We start from the raw sequence: 22530 nt of genomic DNA, 5'->3' as shown, positions 1-22530 counted from the left end.
AATTGTTTTTCTGTACATTGCGCATCCTAGGTCAAATATGCAGTATTTGCCATTTTTTCAAAGGCTGGACATGATTTGTGAGGTGGTTCCCACACACATTCAAGTGCAAAACTAATGACTAATCACAGATTTGTGCGTCAAACACGCCAATGCACAATTCAAACAATGCAATGGTTTAAACAATGGTGCAATGGTTTTAACAATGGTCTTGTTGGATGGTGAACCTTGTGCGGGGACATGAAATGTGGAGTTGAAGGATAATTTTTCTTTTGTGCAATTATATCTTTGATGACTTCTGCGACACCAATTTTAACTCATGAGAACCATTTGTATGTGCTTGTTCTGTTTCCATCCCACCAGTTAAAAAATCGGCGCCCCTGCATTGGTCTCATTACTGAAGTGTTCATTTTCATGATGGGGATGATATCAGACAGAAAAACAATGACATCATCTCACATTTGTACTTTTTCTCTGTCACTTCCCCCCTGGGTTTCACAATAAGAGCCTCAAGCAGACCATAATGACTTTTTATTTATTGACCTCAAAGACACACAGTTGTGGACAGTAACTACTTGTTTGGTGACCTTTGACCCAAAACGATTCCCTGCTTGTGGGCCAAACGTCAACGTTGTGGAAAAGAGCACTTTTAGTTGCTTGCTGTGGTTTTTGTCGCTGTCCTCTTTGAGTTAGTGGTCCAGGATGCACAGGTTTCCCGACACAATCTTGTTCTCCAGCATGGCTCCGGCGGGGATGTCGATACGGTCGCCGTGGTTGGCGATGATGATCACCGTTCCCTGCCCACACAAATTCAACTTTGGTACGAGTTGTTTGAAGGAATTAGCACACTACAATTAGCACAGCGGCTAAGCTACAGTCATTTCAGTTAGCCCAACTAAGGCGCTTGGCTTAGATGTTAGCATTCAGCTACAGACTTTGCTTCGGTCGGTGCGGCCGCGCATCGGCCATTTCCACCTATGGCCAGTAGATGGCGGGTGCGTCACGAGAGTGTTCATATACCTTGAGCGAGACGTTTTTCCCAAAGGTGACGTCCCCCGACACAGTAAGGTGGTCCAACTCCAGCATGTCCGGGATGCTATCGAAGCGGTACAAGTAGTCTTTGACCTGACGGCGAGGACGGAGGAGAATATTAGCGTAGCGCAGAAGCTACACGTCGCTAATGTGAATGAAAGGCTAACGTCACAGCCCGTCATGTTCTCGCGGTTGTGGCGCGGGTGCACTGCACGCTAACCTTGGTGAAGCAGCTCCCCAGCTTGACATGCGGCGTGGTGGGGAACTCCCTCTTTTTGCTCATGGTAAGCGATCCTGCGTCCAGGCTGTAGAGGTTGGACATGACCAGCAGGAGGTCAGAGGACGTCTTGACGGGCAGGAAGCGAGAACGCGGCACGTTGATGCCCATGGCGTTGCGGAAACTCTTGATGGCCGCGCCCACCGCCGTCTCCAGCTGGATCACGTTCAGACCGCTTTCCAGCGTCTGCGCCGACACACCACGAGTCACGAGTCACGTCACACCGCGCGTGACCAGGAAGTGACATCACACACCAGGAAGAGAAATGACGGCGTCATTGTGGGGCCCATACACGCGTGTTTTTTCCAGATTTAACTACCATTGTGGGGACCGACTTGAAATTGTGGGGACATTTTGGTGCTCCCCGCAAGTTCAAACCTCTTTCTGAGGGTCAAGACTTGGTTTTAGAGTTTAGGTTTGAATTGGGTTATGGTTGAGGTTAGGGGAAGAAACGGGGGTAGGCAACCATTTTTGGGTGACGGGGCTCGGAAACGCATCATGTCAATGAGATGGCCCCACAAAGATAGTAAAAGAAAGTTGTGTGTGTGACCTTGGGATTGACGATGACTTCCATGTCCATGGCGTTGCTGTCGAGTAACCTCTTGATGGCGCTCAGCGAAATCCACAAGTTGTTGGTGTTGAAAATCTTGAATTTGGTGACTGACTTGAACTCGTCCACGTGAGCTTTGGGAACTTGAGCGATCTCCAGGAGCCTCAGGTGGTCCTCGTACTGGATCAGTGTGCCGCCCTGGAAGTCAAAGCCGTGGAAAATCAGAGCCCCAGGAAGTCCCACATGGAGGAAGTCAGAGCCGCAGCAACTCAGACTGACAGAAGTCGGACCCACGGGAAGTCAGCGGCGTACCTTGACGTCGGCACGGGTCTTGTCGGTGACCTCCATGACGAACTCGCAGCGCCTGTCGGCCGGTTGTCCGATGAGGTGTCGGAGGATGTGGAGGTCGACGGTGGCGCCCAGGTTGTCGATGTTGGACACGAAGACGTACTCCTTGCCGTCGTCCAGGAGTCGCTGAAGCAGGCCCGAGTTGGCCAAGCTGGCGTAGATGTCGCCGTGGCCCGGCGGGTACCACGCCTCCGCGCTGTCCAAACTCTTGGCGATGGGCAGCAGCGACTCCTTGTTGATGCGCGGGTACCTGAGCGCATCCGCCGCGACTCAGTGGCGGCCAGGTGCAGACATTGTGTGAGTTTGGAAAGTGAGTTTTGGTTTGTGCGACACGATGGGGCTTCACATTCCGGGTTTTGACCAACTTGTCCTTGTGGGGACATTTTGGTGGCCAGTCCAATATTTTCATACAGTGAGGAAAATAAGTATTTCACCCCCTGGTGATTTTGTGAGTTTGACCCTTTACAAAGAAAGGAACGGTCTATAATTTTCATGGTAGGTTCATCTTAACAGTGAGAGACAGAATATTAAAAAAAATCCCAGGAAATCACATTATATTAATTTTAAACATTTATTTGTCTTTTATTGAGGAAAATAAGTATTTCACCCCCTAGCAAAACATGACTCAGTACTTGGTGGAGAAACCCTTGTTGGCAAGCACAGCGGTCAGACGTTTCTTGTAGTTGGTCACCAAGTTTGCGCAGATCCCAGGAGGGATTGTGGCCCACTCCTCTTTGCAGATCCTCTCCAAATCCTGAAGATTTCGAGGCTGTTGCTTGGCAACTCGAAGCTTCAGCTCCCTCCACAAGTTCTCTATAGGATTAAGGTCTGGAGACTGACTAGGCCACTCCATAACCTTAATGTGCTTCTTCTTGAGCCACTCCTTTGTTGCCTTTGCTGTATGTTTTGGGTCATTGTCATGCTGAAACACCCATCCACGACCCATTTTCAATATCCTGGCTGAGGGAAGGAGGTTCTCACCCAAGATTTCCCGGTACATGGCCCCATTCATCCTCCCCTCGATCCGGTGAAGTCGTCCTGTACCCTTAGCAGAGAAACAGCCCCAAAACATAATGTTTCCACCACCATGCTTGACGGTGGGGATGGTGTTCTTGGGGTCAAAGTCAGCTTTTTTCGCCCTCCAAACACGGCGAGTCGAGTTGATGCCAAAGAGCTCGATTTTAGTCTCATCTGACCACAGCACTTTCTCCCAAGCCTCCTCTGAATCATCCAGGTGCTCATTGGCAAACTTCAGACGGGCCTGTACATGTGCCTTCTTGAGCAGGGGGACCTTGCGGGCACTACAGGATTTCAATCCATTACGGCGTAGTGTGTTACGAATGGTCATCTTGGTGACTGTGGTCCCAGCTGCCTTGATATCATCAACAAGCTCCTGCCGTGTAGTTCTGGGTTGTTTCCTCACCTTTCTCATGATCCGGTTCACTCCACGAGGTGAGATCTTGCGTGGAGCACCAGACCGAGGGAGATTGATGGTCAATTGGTGTGTCTTCCATTTTCTAACTATCGCACCAACAGTTGACTCCTTTTCACCCAGCTGCTTGCTAATGGTCTTGTAGCCCATTCCAGCCTTGTGCAGGTCTATAATCTTGTCCCTGGGTCTGTGGGAGCCAGAATTCTTGCTGGTTGGTAGGGGGTGAAATACTTATTTTCCTCAATAAAAGACAAATAAATGTTTAAAATTAATATAATGTGATTTCCTGGGATTTTTTTTAATATTCTGTCTCTCACTGTTAAGATGAACCTACCATGAAAATTATAGACCGTTCCTTTCTTTGTAAAGGGTCAAACTCACAAAATCACCAGGGGGTGAAATACTTATTTTCCTCACTGTACATTTCTAGACTTTCTGAAATTTCTGCTATTTATGGAAATTTTGTGGAAATATTATGGTCATTTTCTGTCTCTTTTAAAAAAAAACAAAAAAACTTTTTGTCTGCCTTTTTTGCTATCCATTTTCTGACATATTTTGGGCAATTTTGTGGACATTATGGTCATTTTCTGGCTCTCCATTTTTCGGACATTTTATGTTTTGTGGTTTAAAAAAAAAGTTGTCTTTTTTTGCTATCAATTTTTGGGACATTTTTGGGCAATTTGTGGACATATTACAATAATTTTGTGGCTCTTTTCATTTTTTGTTTTGTACTTTTTTCTATATCTTTTCTGACATTTAGCAATTTTATGGAAATATTACAGTAATTTTCTGGCTGTCTTCATTTTTTGGACATTTTATGGTTATTTTATTTTATTTTTTTAAATTCTGCTTTTTCTGACATTTTTGGGGGGCAATTTTGTCGACATATTACGGTCATTTTTCCAACCTCTTCCTATTTGGCTATTTTATGGTCACTTTTCGAACATTTTTAGCTATTTTTACAAACTAACTTTCATCTCTCTTTTTCTGACCTTAAAAACTTGGGAGTCTGACATTTTTGGGGGCCATTTTTTCATGTGTGCGTGCGTGTATTGTGTACTGTGTCCATGTAGTGTAGACGTGCGTGCGTGTTCGTACCTGCTCTGGTTGAAGGTGTGTATTTTGAGTCGGTGATGTTTGTACTTCTGCAGAATCTTCTTGGTTTCTTGGTCTGTGTTGAAGGAGTTCATCAGCACCAGAGGAACGTCGGCCTCATACGTCTTGTTCAGATGCTGCGAAAGGCGCGCACGCACCAACAACGAGAGTGAGAGGAGGATGGCAAAAAGGGGAAGAAAAAAAGAGGATGGAAAGAGGCGGAGGAAGTGGGAGGGAAAAGGAGAGAGCAGAAAGTCAAGCGAAGAAGAAGAAGAGTGGCGGCGCGCCGTCTGACCTCGATCTGCTTGACGGTGAGGTCGAGGAAGGTGTTCTCGTTGCGGACGCTGATGAGGCTCTTGGGGCCTTGGCAGCCCATGCTCGTCCCCAGACCGCCGTTGAGCTTGACCACCGCCAGCTTGTTGAGGCACGAGGCCACGTCCGGCGGCAACTCGGCCGTCACCATCTTCTCGTACGCCACCACCTTCACAGCACGACAGCTGCCCTCAGGCGCGGCGCTTTGGGCTTCGGAGCCGCCAATCACATTCAAAGCCACGCGACATTTTAGCCAAATGAATTTTGGGGAGGCGGGGCTTGACTTTGGCGAGTCGGTGGGCGTCATTGTTTGCATATTGGTGGGCTAGATTTGATTTATTTATAAAGAAAAAGAAAGTGGTGGGATGAATACAGTATGTGCAATATGACATGTTGGTGTCCCACCGGGTTCAATCTTGGGGCCTCTGTTGTTTCCATTGGATTCCATTTTAAGAAAACAGGGCAAGTATGGTTTGGGATTGCAAAACGCTTCTGGTCGATGGTTAATAATAAATCTTTATTTGAAGAAATCCATCTTCAATTACTCTATTACAATGTAAAAAAAGTCATTGCTTTTGACTGGTAAATCATTGCAGTAAGATGGAAACGGCCTCATGCACGTATGACTGTTTGGTGGTTAACTTTTATTGATATCATTCATTTAGAAGTATTGACGGTACAAATCAATAATGCAAAACAAGCACACACACAAAAAAATAATAATTTGGGACTGAGACAGCTGAGAAAATAAAAGTTTATTTTACTTTGTTTGCCATAACTATAATAACTTATTTTCTTTATACTTACTGTTTCTATATATTTTTTTTTCTATTACAAACTACATTATAGGATTTTTTGTTTCTTTCTTTCTAAGGGTTGGGTTTGAATTGGGGCAGACGTTTTGTTTTGTTTTCATTATTCTTTGTTGTCACTGAAGATTTCATTGTTTTTACTGTTTACAAAAAAGTACATACAAATAAAATATGTGATCAAAAAAAGAAAAGAAAAGAAAAGTGCACTGGTTGCTATAAAGTGTGCTCATTTGAAAAAATTCAGCCACGTGACTAATTTCCACGTCCGTGTCCGCGGCTTCGTCAATATTCTCTAAAAACAAACTCCATACGCTCGTCTTTGTTTTTGTTTACAAAAATCAAATAAAAAAGACATACAAAAATGAAACATGCAATAGCTTGCAATCTCGAAAGAGGGAGGAGTAATCAAGGAGGTCCGAAAACGGCGCGGCTCCGCTCCGGATGGCTTGAGCGCATTACCGCTGTGCACCACACGGGGGCCTCCGCATGAAGCCCATCAAGTCGGTCCGAAAGAAACAAAGCTATGATGACGCAACTTTCTAGAAGCATGAAAGCAATCTTTACACATTTGAAGTGCAAGGAATAGAAACGATTCACTGATATTATTCACAACCACTTCGCTACATTTATAAATATAGAAATAAAGCAAGGCAAAATGAAGCCGTGTTCTTTTAAAGGAAAATTGCAGCCTTTGTGATTCGTCAGTCGCAAAGTCCGTTTGAATATGTCGATTGATTGGGCCTTCAATTTCATCCATTTGTGTCAAGCGGCGACAACGGCGCCGACGTCACGCGACAAACACGGTGAGACGCCAGCCGACCCAAGGTCAACATGCGCGGCCGCCATGTTGAGGCCTGACCCCGACATGGCCGCGTTTCGACATGGCTCGCCACGCGCGGGTGTCCGGAAGTCTGGCGCTCGCCACCCCAACGCCACGACTATTCCTGGCGCTGACCTTCAGCGGCGCTGCGGCTATTCCAGGAACGTGCATGTGTGCGGACGGCGGGTTCATTTAAAGGGACAGCGCCGTCTTTCCCGGCCAGCCGGAGTGGAAGCAAGCGGGACGGGTACGAGGCTGGCCCCGCGCGCGCCGAGCGACGCGACTTCACTGGACAGTCGGCAACTCACGCACACACCTGAGCCTCGGTTGGCCCGTCAGTTGAAAAAGTGAAAACCGCGGCTTCATTCTAATATTTCATCAGGATGTAACGAGACCCAAACGTCGCCATATGATCAATATTTGATGATCTGAACCTCACGATATGCTAATGATCACGATATTGTGGGAAGGTTGGTGATATAAAATAGCTCACGTCCATGTATGAAAACAAAAAAAAAAACACATTCCTATTGGCTCAGCGGTGCAAAGCATCATGGTCTTAGTAGTTCACAATGTTGTGTTTGACTGAAGGGGGGGGGGCTAAAAGTCTTAAAAGTTTTTTTTTTTTTATGGAAATGTTGAAATATTTGCTGGCAAGACCGCCGCAGTCGCCAAAACATTCCTAACTGAAATTTAACCGCACTAATAAACTGACCACCAGAGGGTGCTAGAACTGCATATATGCAATACAACCGGGCTTTTTGAACGGATGTGCTGCTTCTAATATGGTGACATGACGACGATGATATTGTGGCCATTTTAATATTGTGATATCTACGGGTTTAAAACAAAACAAATCGGTTTGGCAATATATCGCGATCTTACACCAGCAATTCTCAAATCGATTTGATATGCGGCCAAATGGATGTTTAAACGTCCATTTTTGATGGAAATATTCACCAAAAGGTCTTACTTAGGGTTCACACATTAATAAGCATGGAAGAATGTTATATTACCGGAACAATAAGACTTAATATTTGATTTCAATGCTGTTCAAACGTGAAACCGATTGTTAAATAAAGTCTCTCACAGTTATAAGTTTCACATCAATGAAGACATTTTCATACAAATCTTACAAGTTTACTGATGAGTATTTTCCACATTTGAGTAAAAAAATGAATCCACATATATATTCGTATAGGGATTAATCGGCATCGACTCGAATCGTGACCTATGAACCGTGATACGGATCGAATCGCAAGGTAGGAAGCAAAATCGCAACCGTGTCGTTATGGTTACGAGCCGACAATGTTACAAGTTAAACATCATACGAATCACGACGGCCTTGCGAGTGGAAACGTGTCTTGCTCGATTGTCCTGTCAAAAATATCTTGAATATTCGTCATCATTTTCGGAGGAATTCTTCACGGTTTGTGATTTGTCCTTTTTTTTCCCGTTGCCAGATTTCAACGGATTTCAAATGGCATCAATCGTACGTGAATTGTTGCTATTTGTCGGTATGGATGACGCAAGTACTCACTGCTTCCTCGGGCAGGCGGCTTATTTTGGCCCAGTCCACTGCGGGACCTTTGACCTGCAGGAACCTGTGGAAGAGCCTCTTGAAGCCCTCAAAGTCTTGCTTGCAACTCTGAAAAGCCCACAAGACAAAACGGCGCCATCAGCAGGAGGACGAATCGCCACGTTGGCTTTTCCAGTCTGGAGCTTGTGACGAGGTTTCGGGAACGACGTTTTTGGTCTGAAGCTTGGATTGGACGCTTCATTTCGCCAATCAATCCTTCAAAGGAAATTCTGCCCCGTGAGCCAGTTTTACTCAGATGACGTTTTGAGGTCATGCAGGCCCGCTTACTTTTTCATTCATTGGATTGAAAAAAAAAATAACACTTTTCAAGATCTGTATTCAAAAGCAGGACATTATTTCAAATTGGAAGCGCTGGAAATGCACAAAAAAAAAAAAAAAAAACGATTACGTTGTTTGATCTGTAACATCCAAAGAAATCGGCAAAAAATGTTGATTGTTGTTTTCTTCCAAGGAAAAAGCAAACGTGTTCAAGCATCCGATTTTAATTAAACACAAAAGATAGAAAACGTTAAACAAGGTCTCTAAATGATGGGTAAGATAATAATTGCCGATTAATTAAATAATCGTTGGCCTGCCACATGAAATGAATTCCTGTTAAGTACAAATAGCTTTTCTTACACAAACAATTATTGGATGTTTTTCAAAAGTATTTCTTGGCAGAAAATCAACAACAACAAAAGCGGGAGTCGCGTGCACAGTCGATTCTGCAGAGTAGATTTGACTTTTTTTAGAGTGCGACCAAATAGACTCGGGTTTTACACAAGACGATTCGGCCCAGTGAAGAGAGAACAAAAAGAAAGGTTGGCAGGATTCGCACTTTGAACTCACAGTTCTGACTTTAAAGTGAGAATTGACTGTGCAGGACATCCTGTTGTTGATTTTGCTGTGAACTTTGAACCGTGCTTTCCTCTGACCTGAGCGTGGGCGTCGCCTGCGGTGGCGACGAGTTCGTCCAGCTCGCGGCACATCGACTCCTTGTGCTGCTGCCGGAGCTTCTCCTGGAACTCCGTCATGGCTCCCGCGGCGAGGTCTGCACACAGGACGTGCGCAAGGCTGAGCGTGGGAACCAACGCCGGGCGCCGAACCAACGCCGGGCGCCGAACCAACGCCGGGCGCCGACCGCACTGCGGCCAACTGCACTTTTTTTTTTTTCAAAATGCTCCCTTCTTTTTTGGTTGACGTTTTCAAAATATTAAGTGGCTCGTAAAACCTCCATCTAACAAACGATCGACGAATCTCGTTACATTCCCCTCTTGGTGCACTTTTCCTCAACATCAAATCCTTTCTGTGATCTTTCTCTTTATTTGTAATGTTGGAAGATGACGTTTAAAGAATAAAGTCTTTAAAAATAAAGTGGTTTGGTTATCATAAAGCTCTAAATGAATATTAGCCATTATAAACATTTGACTCAAAAACATTTAGCCAATAGTTGCAGTTTGAGAAAAAGTCGGCGAGTTTCATACAGTATTCAAAATAATATGTTTTGGAATTGAGTCATTTTTTTTAAATTAAGTCATATTTTTGGTATGAAGTCAAATGTAGAGTTTCCAGATTTTTTAAACATCTATTTCTTAACAATAAAAAAATATATATATTCAACAACAAAAAAACACAAATTCCAAATGTCATATATTTTCAGGGTAAATAAAAAATAATAATTACAATATTTTAGGGCTGAGATTAAGAATCATTCCTATGTGACCAAAAAAAGGTGCGACAAATTCATAAAACCTCATTTACTGTTTCAAGAGTTATCGAGGGGCAGCGTTCACGTTCACGGAATGTTTTCAGCCTGTTATGAACTTTGCAGCTCTATTGTGTCGTCTGTTGTGTACGTCCCGGAACGTCTCGCACCCGACAGCTGCTACCTGCCTCTCTCAACATGGATCATTTATTCATGCAGGTCAAGTCCTCCAAAAGACATTCGCATTTGCATCGCTGGCCAGGAAGCAGCGAACGCCACATGAGAAGATCAATTCCAGGCCCAGAAAGAATGCCGAGAAAGAATGAGAAGCTCAACTTCTCAACTGCCTGAGCAGGATCAATCACAAATCAATAGTTGCCTGCTTTGAGTTTTGCCAAAGTCGACTGTTGTTCAAAGTCTTTTTTCTCTCTGCCGTGCACAGCTAAACAACAAAGTGATGGAAAACAAAACTCACCCGCCATCGTCAGCGTGGTCATGGCGTCACACGGCGGTTGTGATGCTGGCGCACGCCAAGCAGAAGCAAAAGCGACTGACTGGCGAGCGACTCCAGCACACGACTGTCAAACGGTGATGTGGCCTTCGCAAATGAATCGACTCTTTTGAACGGCTCTTCGCCGTGAGTCTTTGAAGAGAGCCGATCCGCTCATGTTGTTTTCCCTTCACTTTTGTCATCTTGGCATATGAGGGCATATTAGCGCATATGAGGGCATATGAGGGCATATTAGCGCATATTAGCGCATATTAGCGCATATGAGGGCATATTAGCGCATATCAGCGCATATTAGCGCATGTGAGGGCACGGCTCGCTGCGCATGCCTGCAGACGGGATGATCACAGATCACAGGAAATGATTTCTTGAATTTTTTTCCTGAACTTGCTAAGAGACTCTGATGAACCTGGGAAGTCCCTGCACTTTGTTAGAATTTTTAAACAAAGATGTCTACTGCCCAAGCAAAAAAACTAAAAAAAAACTTTAACATGTTGAAAATCCAAAAAGAGCTGCCTCGGCTCCCGAATGAACGATTCCCCATAAAGATACTGTCAAAGCCGAGAGCTCCTCCTCCTCAGCGCTGAGAAAGATCAAAGGTCAGCAGCCCCGCCCACAAGCGTTCCAGCCAATCGTGTACAGTGGGGGAATAAAAGGCTTCATTGTATGTATGTATATTGCTGCTTCATAAAAGACATGATCATAAAAATGATGATAATAATAGATACAGTATCAAAATGACTTTATTCTTCCAGTGAGTGAAATTAAATTGTCACACATGCTGTGCGCATTCATATTAATAATACCCTACAACCATCATCAAAGTACAAAAAAAACAAAAACAAAGAGCAGCATTAAAGGAGGCGTTAAAAGAAATGTAAATTAATCGGGGGAAAAAAATGTTGCATGTTGTTATGCCAATTGGCAAGTAACGAATAAAGTTGAACTAAATATCATATTTGTATAATTAGCGCAAAGTGAGAAAAATGATATTTACATGTTTAGGGACACTTGATACCACTTTCCCCCCCAATACCAGTACAAGTATTCACTATTGAATCCTCATTGGTACCGATAGCGATACCACGAGTACTAGAGGTCAGACTCGAACCCAAAATGGCCGTTTGCAATTCATGTCGATGGCAGCGAATGACTTTCAAATGAATTTGCATCTCACTCATTGCGCTTTTCTGAAAACAAAAATAAAAACATCATAGTCCAACAAATTAAAAATCTGATTTGTTTAAAATTGTAAATGGTAAACGAATCCAAAAACTTTGAAGAAAAACCCTAAGCCTTACATTTCTGTATGCATGACATTCATCAGACTTTTAAAACATGCATTAACTTAGAAGTTACTAAGTGTATTTTGTCATCATACTCGAGGACTAGTTTCTATTTTCAATCAAGTTCTATTTTTACCATGTTAAGCTAAACTCTACCCACTTCTACTAATAAGACACATTGCACAGTGACAATGCTTTTCAGACGACATCATTCACAGCTCATTATTTTAAGACCTCTCATATTCATTCTTACCGACAACAACATGCAACATTTTTTCATCTTGAAGTTACATTTCAATGTATTTTTGATTCCTCCCCAATGCTGCTCTCTGGTTTTGTTTGCAGTGCTTGTTGCGCATGTACTGTACTGTATTGTTTCTCCTCAGGGACAGTTTGATCGCTTGTCGTTTTGACTTTGGGAAGAGACAAAATAAAAATAAAAATACTTGAACATGTGTTGTAACGTGAGCGTCAAGTTGACATTTAGCCTGGCCTCAAAACGTAGAGTTCAAGCACTGAACAGTACACCAATTATAATTTCCTACATATACATATATATATATATATATATATATATATATATATTTTTTTTTTTTAACGACTGATGAAATACTTTTGAAATCAAATTTGCGCTGTTTAGTTTCTGTTTTTGGCCAATTTTTCCAACACTGAAGTTTAAATATAAAAAAAAAAAAAAAAATGACATAAAGCCTACGAAGTATTGTTTATATCAAACGTGTGCACAGTAGCTTCGGTTAGTGCGATGCAGTACTTTGAATGCGTTTCTATGTATTCATTTGTATGTGGAACGCAGATGTGCGCACGAGCTTGCAAGACTTGACACAGTTGCTCACCTCAAGACAAGAAATGAGTCAGCTTCAGGAAAGCCAAGCCGCCGATCTCCCCGAAGCTCACGCGAGCGTCACAAAAGTTGACTTTGACGGGCAGGACGTGGCCTTGCCAACATTTTCTGGGAGCTAGCTCAGGTAGCCGCTAGCATAACCCCGCCCCCTCGCCACGGAAGTGACCGACTGGCCGGAGCTGATTGGCCAGACTTTGCTGTCAATCAAGAGTACAGCGTCCCTTGCCGGATGTTTCGCTTTTGTGATGTCTTATTTTAATTACCGAATGCGGAAAGCAAACAGTTTCATAATCAGTCAATAATAAATTAACTTTTGAATCTATGAGGAGATGTAATCGTTTGTAGAGTTTCACAGTCTGTTGTTTCTTATGCTTTCAAAGTCTTCAAAAATATTGAATTAGTCTGAGTGAAATTTGAATCTCCTGAGTAAACAGAGTTAACATTGTAGTTTTCAGAGACTGTGAATTTTCACTTTTAAAAACAATACATCACAAGTATTTTGTGGTTAATATTGATGGTTTTATTGTTTTGTTGCTTGTGAGAGCTCCTACCAACAGCAGGTTGTGATGATTGACAGCTTTGAAAGGTCAGAAGACAACAAACACACGCACACACACTGACATGAGCAGTGCCGGTGGAGGCGGGACACGCGGGTTTGTCGGGCTCGTTCTACTCTTCACAGCCGAGAGCAGCGGTGACGAGCAAGGGTGAACGGTCCAAGTCATTGGGACAGGAAGTCCAGGGCGGTGTCTCGCTCCTCTACCAGCTCGGCGGCAGTGGCGTCCATTTTGGCCCGGGAGAAGTCGTTGATGCTGAGGCCGTCCACCATTTTCCAGCTCTGGTTCTGAAAATGAAAACATCACACAAGTTCAGCAACTTTCGGTCAAATTGACCCACTTTTAGTGACACATTTAGAGATTATTATTTTTTGCTTATAAAAACCCTTCTGCTTCTATGAGTATATGAAATATACATCATTGTGCAGCTCAACTTAGAATAAAGTAAAAAAAAAAAAAAAAAAAGTATTTCAGTAGTTCATCCATCCATCCATTTTCTTGACCGCTTTTCCTCACAAGGGTCGCGGGGGTGCTGGAGCCTATCCCAGCTGGCTTCGGGCAGTAGGCGGGGTCACACCCTGAACTGGTTGCCAGCCAATCGCAGGGCATATTTCAGTAGTTCAATTTACAAAAAGTGAAATTCAGACATTACTGAGATTCTTAACAGAGTGGAATAATACACATTCTCAGTTCAGGATCCACAAATTTACATTATTATTTATTTATTCCTTTTTATAACGGGACTTCACTGAAAAATTCCACCAAAAAAAAAACGTTTTTGTGCCCACACAAGCCAATGCAATTAATGTATTACTTTGTCAGGACGTTGGAGTGAGTTGAGGAGTTTAAAAGTAAGCAGTGCTGTTCCAACAAGCCAGTCTTCTCTTCTTTTGGTCAAAATGATGTTCTACCGGTGGTGTGAAATCCTGACTCGGGGGCCAGCTGTGGCCTGTCGCTTCATTTTATGCGGCCCGCGAAAGCAAATCTTGTGCATGAACTCTCATGATGCTTGCTAAAATCCAGCGAAATTTCAAATCATATGTAAAAAACGCAACTCTTCAGCTCTTGCGTCGTTTTTGTTTTTTATGTCTGATTTGAAAAGGAGTTATCCATTAATTTATTGTGTATAATGACAATTAAACATTTATATCATTATTCAGTCATAAAGGCCCTCTGAGGGAAAAACCGTAACTGCAATGACAAGAATGAGTTTGAGCGGGTGTGAAAACAGGCACTAAGGAATACTTGAAGAAGCGTGTTTTCCATCAAACTATTTTCAACAATATTTTTAATGTCGTCTCTCTGTACATTGCGGACGTTTTCCCCCACGTCAAACGGGGATCCGCAGTAGTTGAAGGACTTCTGCGTGTTTTTGTACTGACTTTGATCTGGACGGGGAAGGAGTAGATGAGATCTTCAGGAATGCCGTAAGAGTTTCCTCCAGCGTGCACGCCCATGGACACAAACTCGCCCTGGACACACAAAAAGGCAACGGCGTGAACAAACTGCGGAGGAAGAAGACATGTCACGTGGTTAGCGTTAGCCGGCACGCTCCGACCTCCTTGGTGCCGAACCAGAGGTCCCTCATGTGGTCGCAGATGGCCTTGGCGGCCGACATGGCGCTGGACAGCTTCCTGGCCTTGATGACGGCGGCGCCGCGCTGCTGCACCGTCTGCATCGCCACGACGACGACAACAACAACAACAACAACAACAACAACAAGGTGAGAAAACTCCCTGTTGACATCAGCCTGGTGATTGGTCGTTACCCACTTCCTCAGCACAGGTGATGTCATCTTCAGTCGAAAGCAAGTGGCAAAATTAGTTTTTAACTATTTTAAATATTAACATGCCCCCAAAGACATATTAAATTATTATTATCATTATTATTTAGATATGCAAGAGCATACAGAAGGCTTTGATTCAGCCTCTGACCTGAACAGGGAGTTCAAGCAATGGTAGTTATTTAATAAAACGGCCAGCAGGCGGCAGCAGAGTATAAGAGATCAACCAGGGCTATGTTGAAAAAAGCTGTTTTATTCACATTTCTAAATAGATTTTTGAATAATGATGAAACTTAGCTATATTATATATATTATCATGCTAATTGCTGCAAAACGGAAACAGATTTTTTTTTCCTTGATGAAAGAAAAGACTCTAATCTTTCTTTTGGTGGGTTCCATGTTTTGATCAGAATAGAACACAATATTCTGTGGGCCTTGCAAAATCAGTCAAAATCCAGTAAAACTGCCAGGAGCGAAGGGGGTTGCTTAGGTGAAAATGGGTGCCAGTGAAGGAATTAAAGGTTTGAATTCAAACAAAAACAATGACGTTATCACTTTAATTATAGACCAAATATTATCTTCTTACGGTTTAAAATGGCTCAATGAGTCAAGTATCCCTTTAAATTGCACACTATGGGGTCAAATGTCATTTTTGAGAACTTTGAATTATTGATTTAGGGTGAAAATGTGATTGTTAAGACTTCAAAATGTAACATTTAATCACAAAGTGCCACTGCTGAGAACTTTAAGTGTTAGATATAAGGATAAAGTGCCATTCTTAAGACATTAAATAACAAGATGAAGTGTATTTTTGTAAGATCCTTCAAAGAAAGGAATGGTCTGGCATGACTGGGCAGCTCGTGATAATTGTTTTTTCTTGTTGTTTTGCTCACCGAGATGAAGGCTCCCCTGAGCCAGGCGTCGTCCTTGACGCAGTCGTACGCGGCCGCCTCGGCGCCGCGCACGTTGACCTTGGCGTGGTGAACGTCCGGGTACTGCGTGGAGGAGTGGTTCCCCCAGATGATGACGTTCTTCACCTTGTCCGAGGGCACGCCGCAGCGCAGCGCCACCTGCGGGCGGAGGAGGAGCCGTGCCATCGTGCCATCGTACCATCGTACACACACGCGCGCGGGTCTCCTCAGGCCGTTCGGCTGTTAGCATTAGCGTTAGCGCACCTGCGAGGAGGCACGGTTGTGGTCCAGCCGGGTCAGGCAGGAGAAGTTCTCCTTGGGGATGGACGGAGCCGACTTGGAGGCAATGAGGCAGTTGGTGTTGGCCGGGTTGCCCACCACCAGAACCTCAACACAGAAGCGACATGATGAGGGTGCGAGCGCCGGACAGTCAAGTCAACTTTATTTATAGAGCCCTCAATCACAAAAGAGTCTTCACAAGTTTTCACAACATCCCCTGATGGAACCGCAAGAGGACAGTCGCCGTTATTGCTTGAAGCAGAGAACTTTGGAATTCAAATTTCAGCTTTGTAACATAAAAACATGAAAAAGAAGAAAAAGTCATGATTATTATGACGTCTTTTTTTATTTTTTATTTTTATGTTTTGAATCTCATTTTTTATTTCTGTATAAATTTTTACTTTTATATATATATATATATTTGTACTTATTTTTTTGTCTTGAATTTTTCAATATATTGTCCGCCTTCTCTCACCTTGACCGTCTTCTTGGCAAACTTGTCCAGGGCGGCGCCCTGCGTCTTGAAGATGGCCACGTTGGCCTTGAGCAGGTCCTTCCTCTCCATGCCCTCCTTCCTGGGCATGGAGCCCACCAAGATGGCGGCGTCGATGTCCTTGAAGCCCACCTCCACCTTGTCGGTGGGGATCACCTCTGACAGGGTGAGGAGATTTTGGCAATTAGCATTGTTAGCATGTGAGGAAAACAATGTCCACTAATCTCTGCTAAAGCAATTACGCTCTCTTCTTATTTGAAAACCCGACCGAAAAGTAGGACTTAAGGAGTTTGTCCGCCGAAGGCATTTTATGCACTTGGGAATTGTGACGTGACACAAACATCTTTTTTTTTTATCTTTTTCTTCTTTTTTATTTTCGAGATTTTCTCGTAAATTTGTGTTTTTTTCCCGCAATATTAGCCCAAAGAATAAATAATAATTTATAGGTAGCCCTAATAGGCTGTTGTACATATTTATTTGTTTATGTTTTATTTTATTCAACTTGTAGTCATTTAAACACGTGGACTATACAGTATATGAATATATACATTATCGTTATCCAATTTTGTCAAAGTCGCACAGTTGGAAGTGAAGCATGAAGTACGACATCCCTCCCTGATTGGCGGGCAAACGACCTTTGATAATCTACCTGAAGGTCGACAACCCATGATAACAAGCGTGCTGTCATCATTATCAAAGCGGACTTCAATCCAAGTTAGCGGCCCCCGCCGATGCCCGCCCTGATTGGCTGCCTTCTGATGGCCCCTCCCTTCTCAGCTGGTCAACGCACTCAGAAGTCCTGCGGCGCCCGCGACCTTTGCGCCTGTTTTCCAGACACTCTTCAAACGGCTGTTGCTCAACCTAAGCCGGGCCGCGCCGACAAGATGGCGGCTCACCCCTCAGCAGCGGGAGGGCGCAGTCCTGAAGCTCCATCACAACGCCGTCCAGCACCGGCAGCATGGGCGGGATGTCCAGCAGCACCAGGATGATGGGCTGACACACGCACACACACACGACATTTTGCGCTTGTTGCAGGTTCAATTCTGGCTTGTGAAGACAAACAGATTCGTAGCAAGCGCGCGACTTACAGATCGCAGCCCGACTACTCATGAAAGCTACGACACTCTTTTGTCTTCACACATTTGTAACAATGGGAAAGTCATGGAATTCGCATCTTCAGAAAAACCTCCCAAATCATGGGAACATTATAATAACTGAATAGCAAAAATTGGCAAAAGGTTTTAAGTCCCAACATGACATATGCATGTCACAAGAAGGCACCATGGCACTGCTTTTGTTGAAATGAGCCTCATCAACTCACTAGCCTCCAATATTATTTCCCACATACCAGCATGCTGCAAAATCGGAACTTTTTTTAATTTCTTGTTTAGAACTGGCCCCGCAACTAACAATTATTTTTTATAATCAATTCATATGTATTTTTCTTATGAATGGATGAATCCAATTTAAACAAAAAATAATTATCTCCCTTTCGCTCAAAATAGGACATTATTTAAAATTTACATTGCAGAAAATGCACATATATGAATTATTTTTTAAATATTTGGACTTGTCTATAAGAAATGACCAAAAAAGGCAAACAATTTTATCATTAATCATTTTATCAATAAAAGCAAATGTTCCCACATTTTAATTCAAAATAAAAGATGATCTGTCCTCTTGTAAGAAAGACTACAGAAATTGGACAATAATTACTGTTAAGAGGCTGAAATTTTAAGTTAAACATATCTAAATGATTCATCAATTACCAAAATAGTTGTTGACGTGTTGCTAAGCGATCAGTTGTCGATTCATTAATTAGCTCTTGCAGCCTTATTGACATTATTATTCAATTTGTTTTAAGCTCTCACGATGATGCTCTTTTTGTTTGTTTCTTTAGCTTTTTTGCACGAGTGTTTACGTATCCATCTGTCAGGTCAGCATCCCGTTACCGTAGCAACCTCACCTGCTCCTTCCCAAAGACGTCGCCCTTCGCGATGCTGTAGAGCAGCGCGTAGGCGATCTGTCCGGCCGCGCCGGTCACCACAACTCGGATGGGATCAGCCTGCGGGCAAGCAAACACGGAAGCTCCTCATCCATCATTCATATCTCACCCGGGCCCACAAATCCAAATCAAAAGCACTCGGGAGACGGGAGACGGGGGGAGGAAGGGACGGGGGCACATCTTTGTCTGAAGGATTGTACCAGTTGGTGAAACTTTATATGCAAATGACTTAGTCTAAATTTAGAGAAGCGGAGTCGGAACGACTTTGCACGATGACGTCGCAGATCCAAATTTGACTGGAAACAATCTTACTTCCGGTCAATATTTCATTTGGCTTGACTTAAGAGTCGCTGTAACTTTAAATGCATGTGACAAGGACTACATTTCGTGCCATGGCTTCCCCATGCGGCGATGTCCATTAACAACCACTCTCAATCGACGATGTTTTGCTTCTCGTCCAATCAGTCTTCATCATTTCATGCGTCCAGTAAGTGCTTCCTCACAGTCCAGCACTAACCAAGCCCTGATGCATGAAACCTGCCATTGCAGTCCATTCAATGTCCCGAGAATGAAACCACCTGCACGAATGAATAGATTCAGAGGCAGGAAGTAAGTAGCATGACGTTGCACTCTTGCACAACAAGGCGCACATCTCATGAAAAAGTGGACTCCAAACATATTTAATCACGTCATATTTCATTCGTCTTGGCTTAAGAGTTGCTGTAACTTGATATGCAAATGATGAGAAGAACTATATTTGGAAGATGAGATGCCCAACCCAACCTGCTCCCTATACAACAATTTAAAAGTCCATTCGGAACCACGCAAAGCAAGATGACTGACTGCACGTCTCTGATCAATTTGCCTCGAAATAAACCTAATTGTTGTCCATCTTTCAGTCGGCTTCGGTTGGCATTTGCACGGTTAAGCTTTAGACGCACCGCCGCCACGTCCAGCGTTCACATGAATAACAATTCATGTGCTTCGTGCAAAAATGAATCACTTGTGCATAATTATTTTATGATCGCGTTGCATCTGAAGTGACATTTGATCGACTGTTTTTCTCCAATCGCTCCATAAGAGGCTTTTTTTCCGACGGTCGCGTGACAGAAGTCTGATGACGTCACCGCAATCCCAATAAATGCATTCGTTTCATAAACGCGTGTTTTGCTATGCAGTATTTTGCCCGATCCTCCCATCACGCGACCGCGTCAGGCAAATGGCTCACGATGGACGATAGACGAATGAATTAAAAATGTCATTCAGTCACATTCATGAAGGCGGCCATTGTTTAGAGCGTGAAAAGCTCGCAAGAAAAAAGACAAGAAAAGAAAAAAACACCAGAAGTAGGACATCCGTCGAGAATTGGGTGTGTTATAGGGAAGTTCAAATGTTCTTCTTACCATTATAGACGAGGACGAGCGAGGACGAGCGAGGAGCGAGGAGATGATGGAGGAGGACTCGACCGCTTGGAGGCTTTGGGTCACCTCTAACGAGGACGACTCCTTCCTCACGCGAGAGATTTGGGATTCGTAGTCCTTTACGAGAGTCAACGCCTGCCAGCCTCAAATGAATAAACTCCATGCCCCATGATTCTTCGCGCCACCCATCCCGCGCCCACTGTTCCAAACACTGCTTGTGACCAGGAAATGTAACTTTTCATGTAAATTAAGTACATAATCGAGCAGCTAAAATAAAATACTACTACTTCTACTACTACTACTACTACTACTACCACTACCACTAATAATAATAATAATAATTTACACAATGAATTGTTTTATCAAAAATGTAAAACTTTGAATACAGTATATGTGTTCATCCCGTTTTATTACTATATTAATAGCTGCGTTTATTAGCTATAGTTCATTCATTTGGTATTTTTTTCTCTTTCATCCATGTTGTGTTAGTGACACCATGTGGCAAATACTAGGATTGCAAGATCGAGATAGATCGATAGACAGACAGACAGACAGATAGATAGATAGATAGATAGATAGATAGATAGATGGATAGATAGATAGATAGATAGATAGATAGATAGATAGATAGATAGATAGATAGATAGATAGATAGATAGATAGATAGATAGATAGATAGATAGATAGATAGATAGATAGATAGATAGATCATATTTGTAAGATTCCATGCAAGTGTCAGGTGAAAGAAAATCTCAACAAAACGTGTTGAAAATGATCAATAAAATGTATAGTAATTAGTTGTAAGAGTGTCCACAGCTTGCCGCTAGTGAGTGGGAGTCATGCGATTTGCGAGCATGTCTGTGCTAAGCGGCATTAGCACACTTAGCGTCCTTTAAGAACCTTACAGCCAGCGTTCAGTACTACCCGTACTTGAATTAAACTCTGCTGTCTACATTTGCTAACCGGCCAGCTTGTGGCAATAGCAAAGATATACTGAAACAGTTTATCTAAAGAGTCACGTCAAATTCACGAAGGCTGAATCTGATCATTTGAACTGATCGATGATTCTTGATGCATTCCAGACCAAACTTGTGAAATAGTAAGCAAACACAATGATGTTCTTTTTTTCAGCTTGTAAACAAAAATAATAATTATAACAAAAGTAAAGATTTTTTTGTAATTGGGTTTGTAATCGCGCATCAATCTAATCTAGATGGTTCAAATCCAAAACTACAAGAACAGTGCACTCAGACGCTTTCAAAACCAGGATCAAAGGTTCAACGGTAATGTCTGCCAGATCGTTTATAAGAGGCTCCGTCTGATCTGATTTGAATGCAAACCCGGTTTCCCAAGGACAGACATGGCCTGGTTTTAATCATCTTTCTGTGAAACTATTTTCTATCTTTATGTTTTATGTTATGTGTTTCTGTAAAGCGCTTAAGTACGGCTTTTTGAAAGCACTATATCAATAAAGATGACTTAATTTGATAGCTATACACACACAGTACAGCAAGTCAACATGGATGAATTATATTTTTATTTCAATTTCAAACCAAATATTGTAGGCTACTCCGTATCCTGTTTGGAGTTTTACTTTGAAGGACACAACCGGATGTGATTAGTCGTAACAAAGCAAAAACAAAGAGTTAGCAGGTGCACGAGTGCCACGTGACACCACACCAGGAAGTCTCGTTTGGGCAAGTTCACCTTGTGAGGTAACGGGGAAAGCAACAGCGTCCAATATGAGGTAAAGGAGCAGTGGGGGAGGGGAAGAAAAATAAAGTGGCGCTGCGTCATTCATGGACCGCCACCCTCAACCCAAACGGCAGCAGCACTATGCGCAATTAGGTCCGTGAACGCAGCACTATACGCAATTAGGTCCGTGAACGCAGCACTATACGCAATTAGGTCCGTGAACGCAGCACTAACGAGGGTTGCGTCCCGAGACCGCGGGACTCACCTGTGACGAAAAGGCCCGCGCCACTAGATACATGGAGGTCAGCAGCGTCAACATGATTCTTCAATCACGTCCGCTCAGCACCAACGATGAAGATGACCAACGCGTCCTCCCTCCAAGAAAGACAGATTGACAGAAAGAGACAGAGAGCTGCGCATGCGCGAAAGGATGCCGAAAAGGGATGCTACACGTGCACACGCGCACGCACGAACGCACGCAGCGTGTCTAGTCTCCTAATGAGATTAAAAAAACAAAAATAGATGCTACTAAACCGTTTTTGTGTCAATCAATGACTTTATGTACTATGTGTATACTTCGGCTCCTCCAGAACTCCCTTAACTTTATAGCAACATGAATGTGTTAGAAAATCAAATAAACGAAAGGGGGACTCATGTCACTTTGTTATTGAAATTTTCTTCTGTATGATGTCTTGTAAATGTTTACTCTTTTCCTTCTGAATGTCATGTTCTAGCTCTGGATTTCAATTTGTCAAATAAAGAAGTGTTTTC

At 43.1% G+C, this 22530-nt stretch overlaps 2 protein-coding genes across 4 annotated transcripts; both read right to left on the bottom strand.

Annotated features, from left to right (window-relative positions):
* Window positions 1–511: 511 nt before the first annotated feature.
* Window positions 512–12777, bottom strand: LOC144055028 (UTP--glucose-1-phosphate uridylyltransferase-like). 2 transcript variants are annotated; one of them, XM_077570609.1, is made up of 10 exons: window positions 12608–12777; window positions 9190–9305; window positions 8216–8323; window positions 5027–5212; window positions 4735–4868; window positions 2169–2454; window positions 1857–2054; window positions 1250–1492; window positions 1018–1122; window positions 512–794 (listed from the first exon to the last, which is right to left on the bottom strand). In XM_077570609.1, exons 2-10 carry the CDS (start codon window positions 9286–9288, stop codon window positions 687–689), a joined length of 1467 nt encoding a protein of 488 aa, XP_077426735.1. In that variant the 5' UTR covers window positions 9289–9305; window positions 12608–12777; the 3' UTR covers window positions 512–686. The 2 variants fall into 2 exon arrangements, with proteins under 2 accessions (XP_077426735.1, XP_077426734.1); XM_077570608.1 differs by lacking the exon at window positions 12608–12777 and adding an exon at window positions 10435–10603.
* A 335-nt stretch (window positions 12778–13112) lies between these two features.
* Window positions 13113–22182, bottom strand: LOC144055200 (malate dehydrogenase, cytoplasmic-like). Of its 2 annotated transcripts, none has more exons than XM_077570984.1 (9): window positions 22025–22182; window positions 18605–18703; window positions 17535–17631; window positions 16621–16796; window positions 16131–16253; window positions 15849–16025; window positions 14731–14844; window positions 14555–14644; window positions 13113–13459 (listed from the first exon to the last, which is right to left on the bottom strand). In XM_077570984.1, the coding sequence occupies exons 1-9, from the start codon at window positions 22076–22078 to the stop codon at window positions 13337–13339; spliced, it is 1053 nt and encodes a 350-aa protein (XP_077427110.1). In that variant the 5' UTR covers window positions 22079–22182; the 3' UTR covers window positions 13113–13336. The 2 variants fall into 2 exon arrangements, with proteins under 2 accessions (XP_077427110.1, XP_077427111.1); XM_077570985.1 differs by lacking the exon at window positions 22025–22182 and adding an exon at window positions 20047–20197.
* Window positions 22183–22530: the final 348 nt, after the last annotated feature.

Source organism: Vanacampus margaritifer, chromosome 7, assembly GCF_051991255.1.
Source record: "Vanacampus margaritifer isolate UIUO_Vmar chromosome 7, RoL_Vmar_1.0, whole genome shotgun sequence".
Taxonomy (NCBI): Eukaryota; Metazoa; Chordata; class Actinopteri; order Syngnathiformes; family Syngnathidae; genus Vanacampus; species Vanacampus margaritifer.
This window is presented reverse-complemented; position numbering and strand designations above follow the sequence as displayed.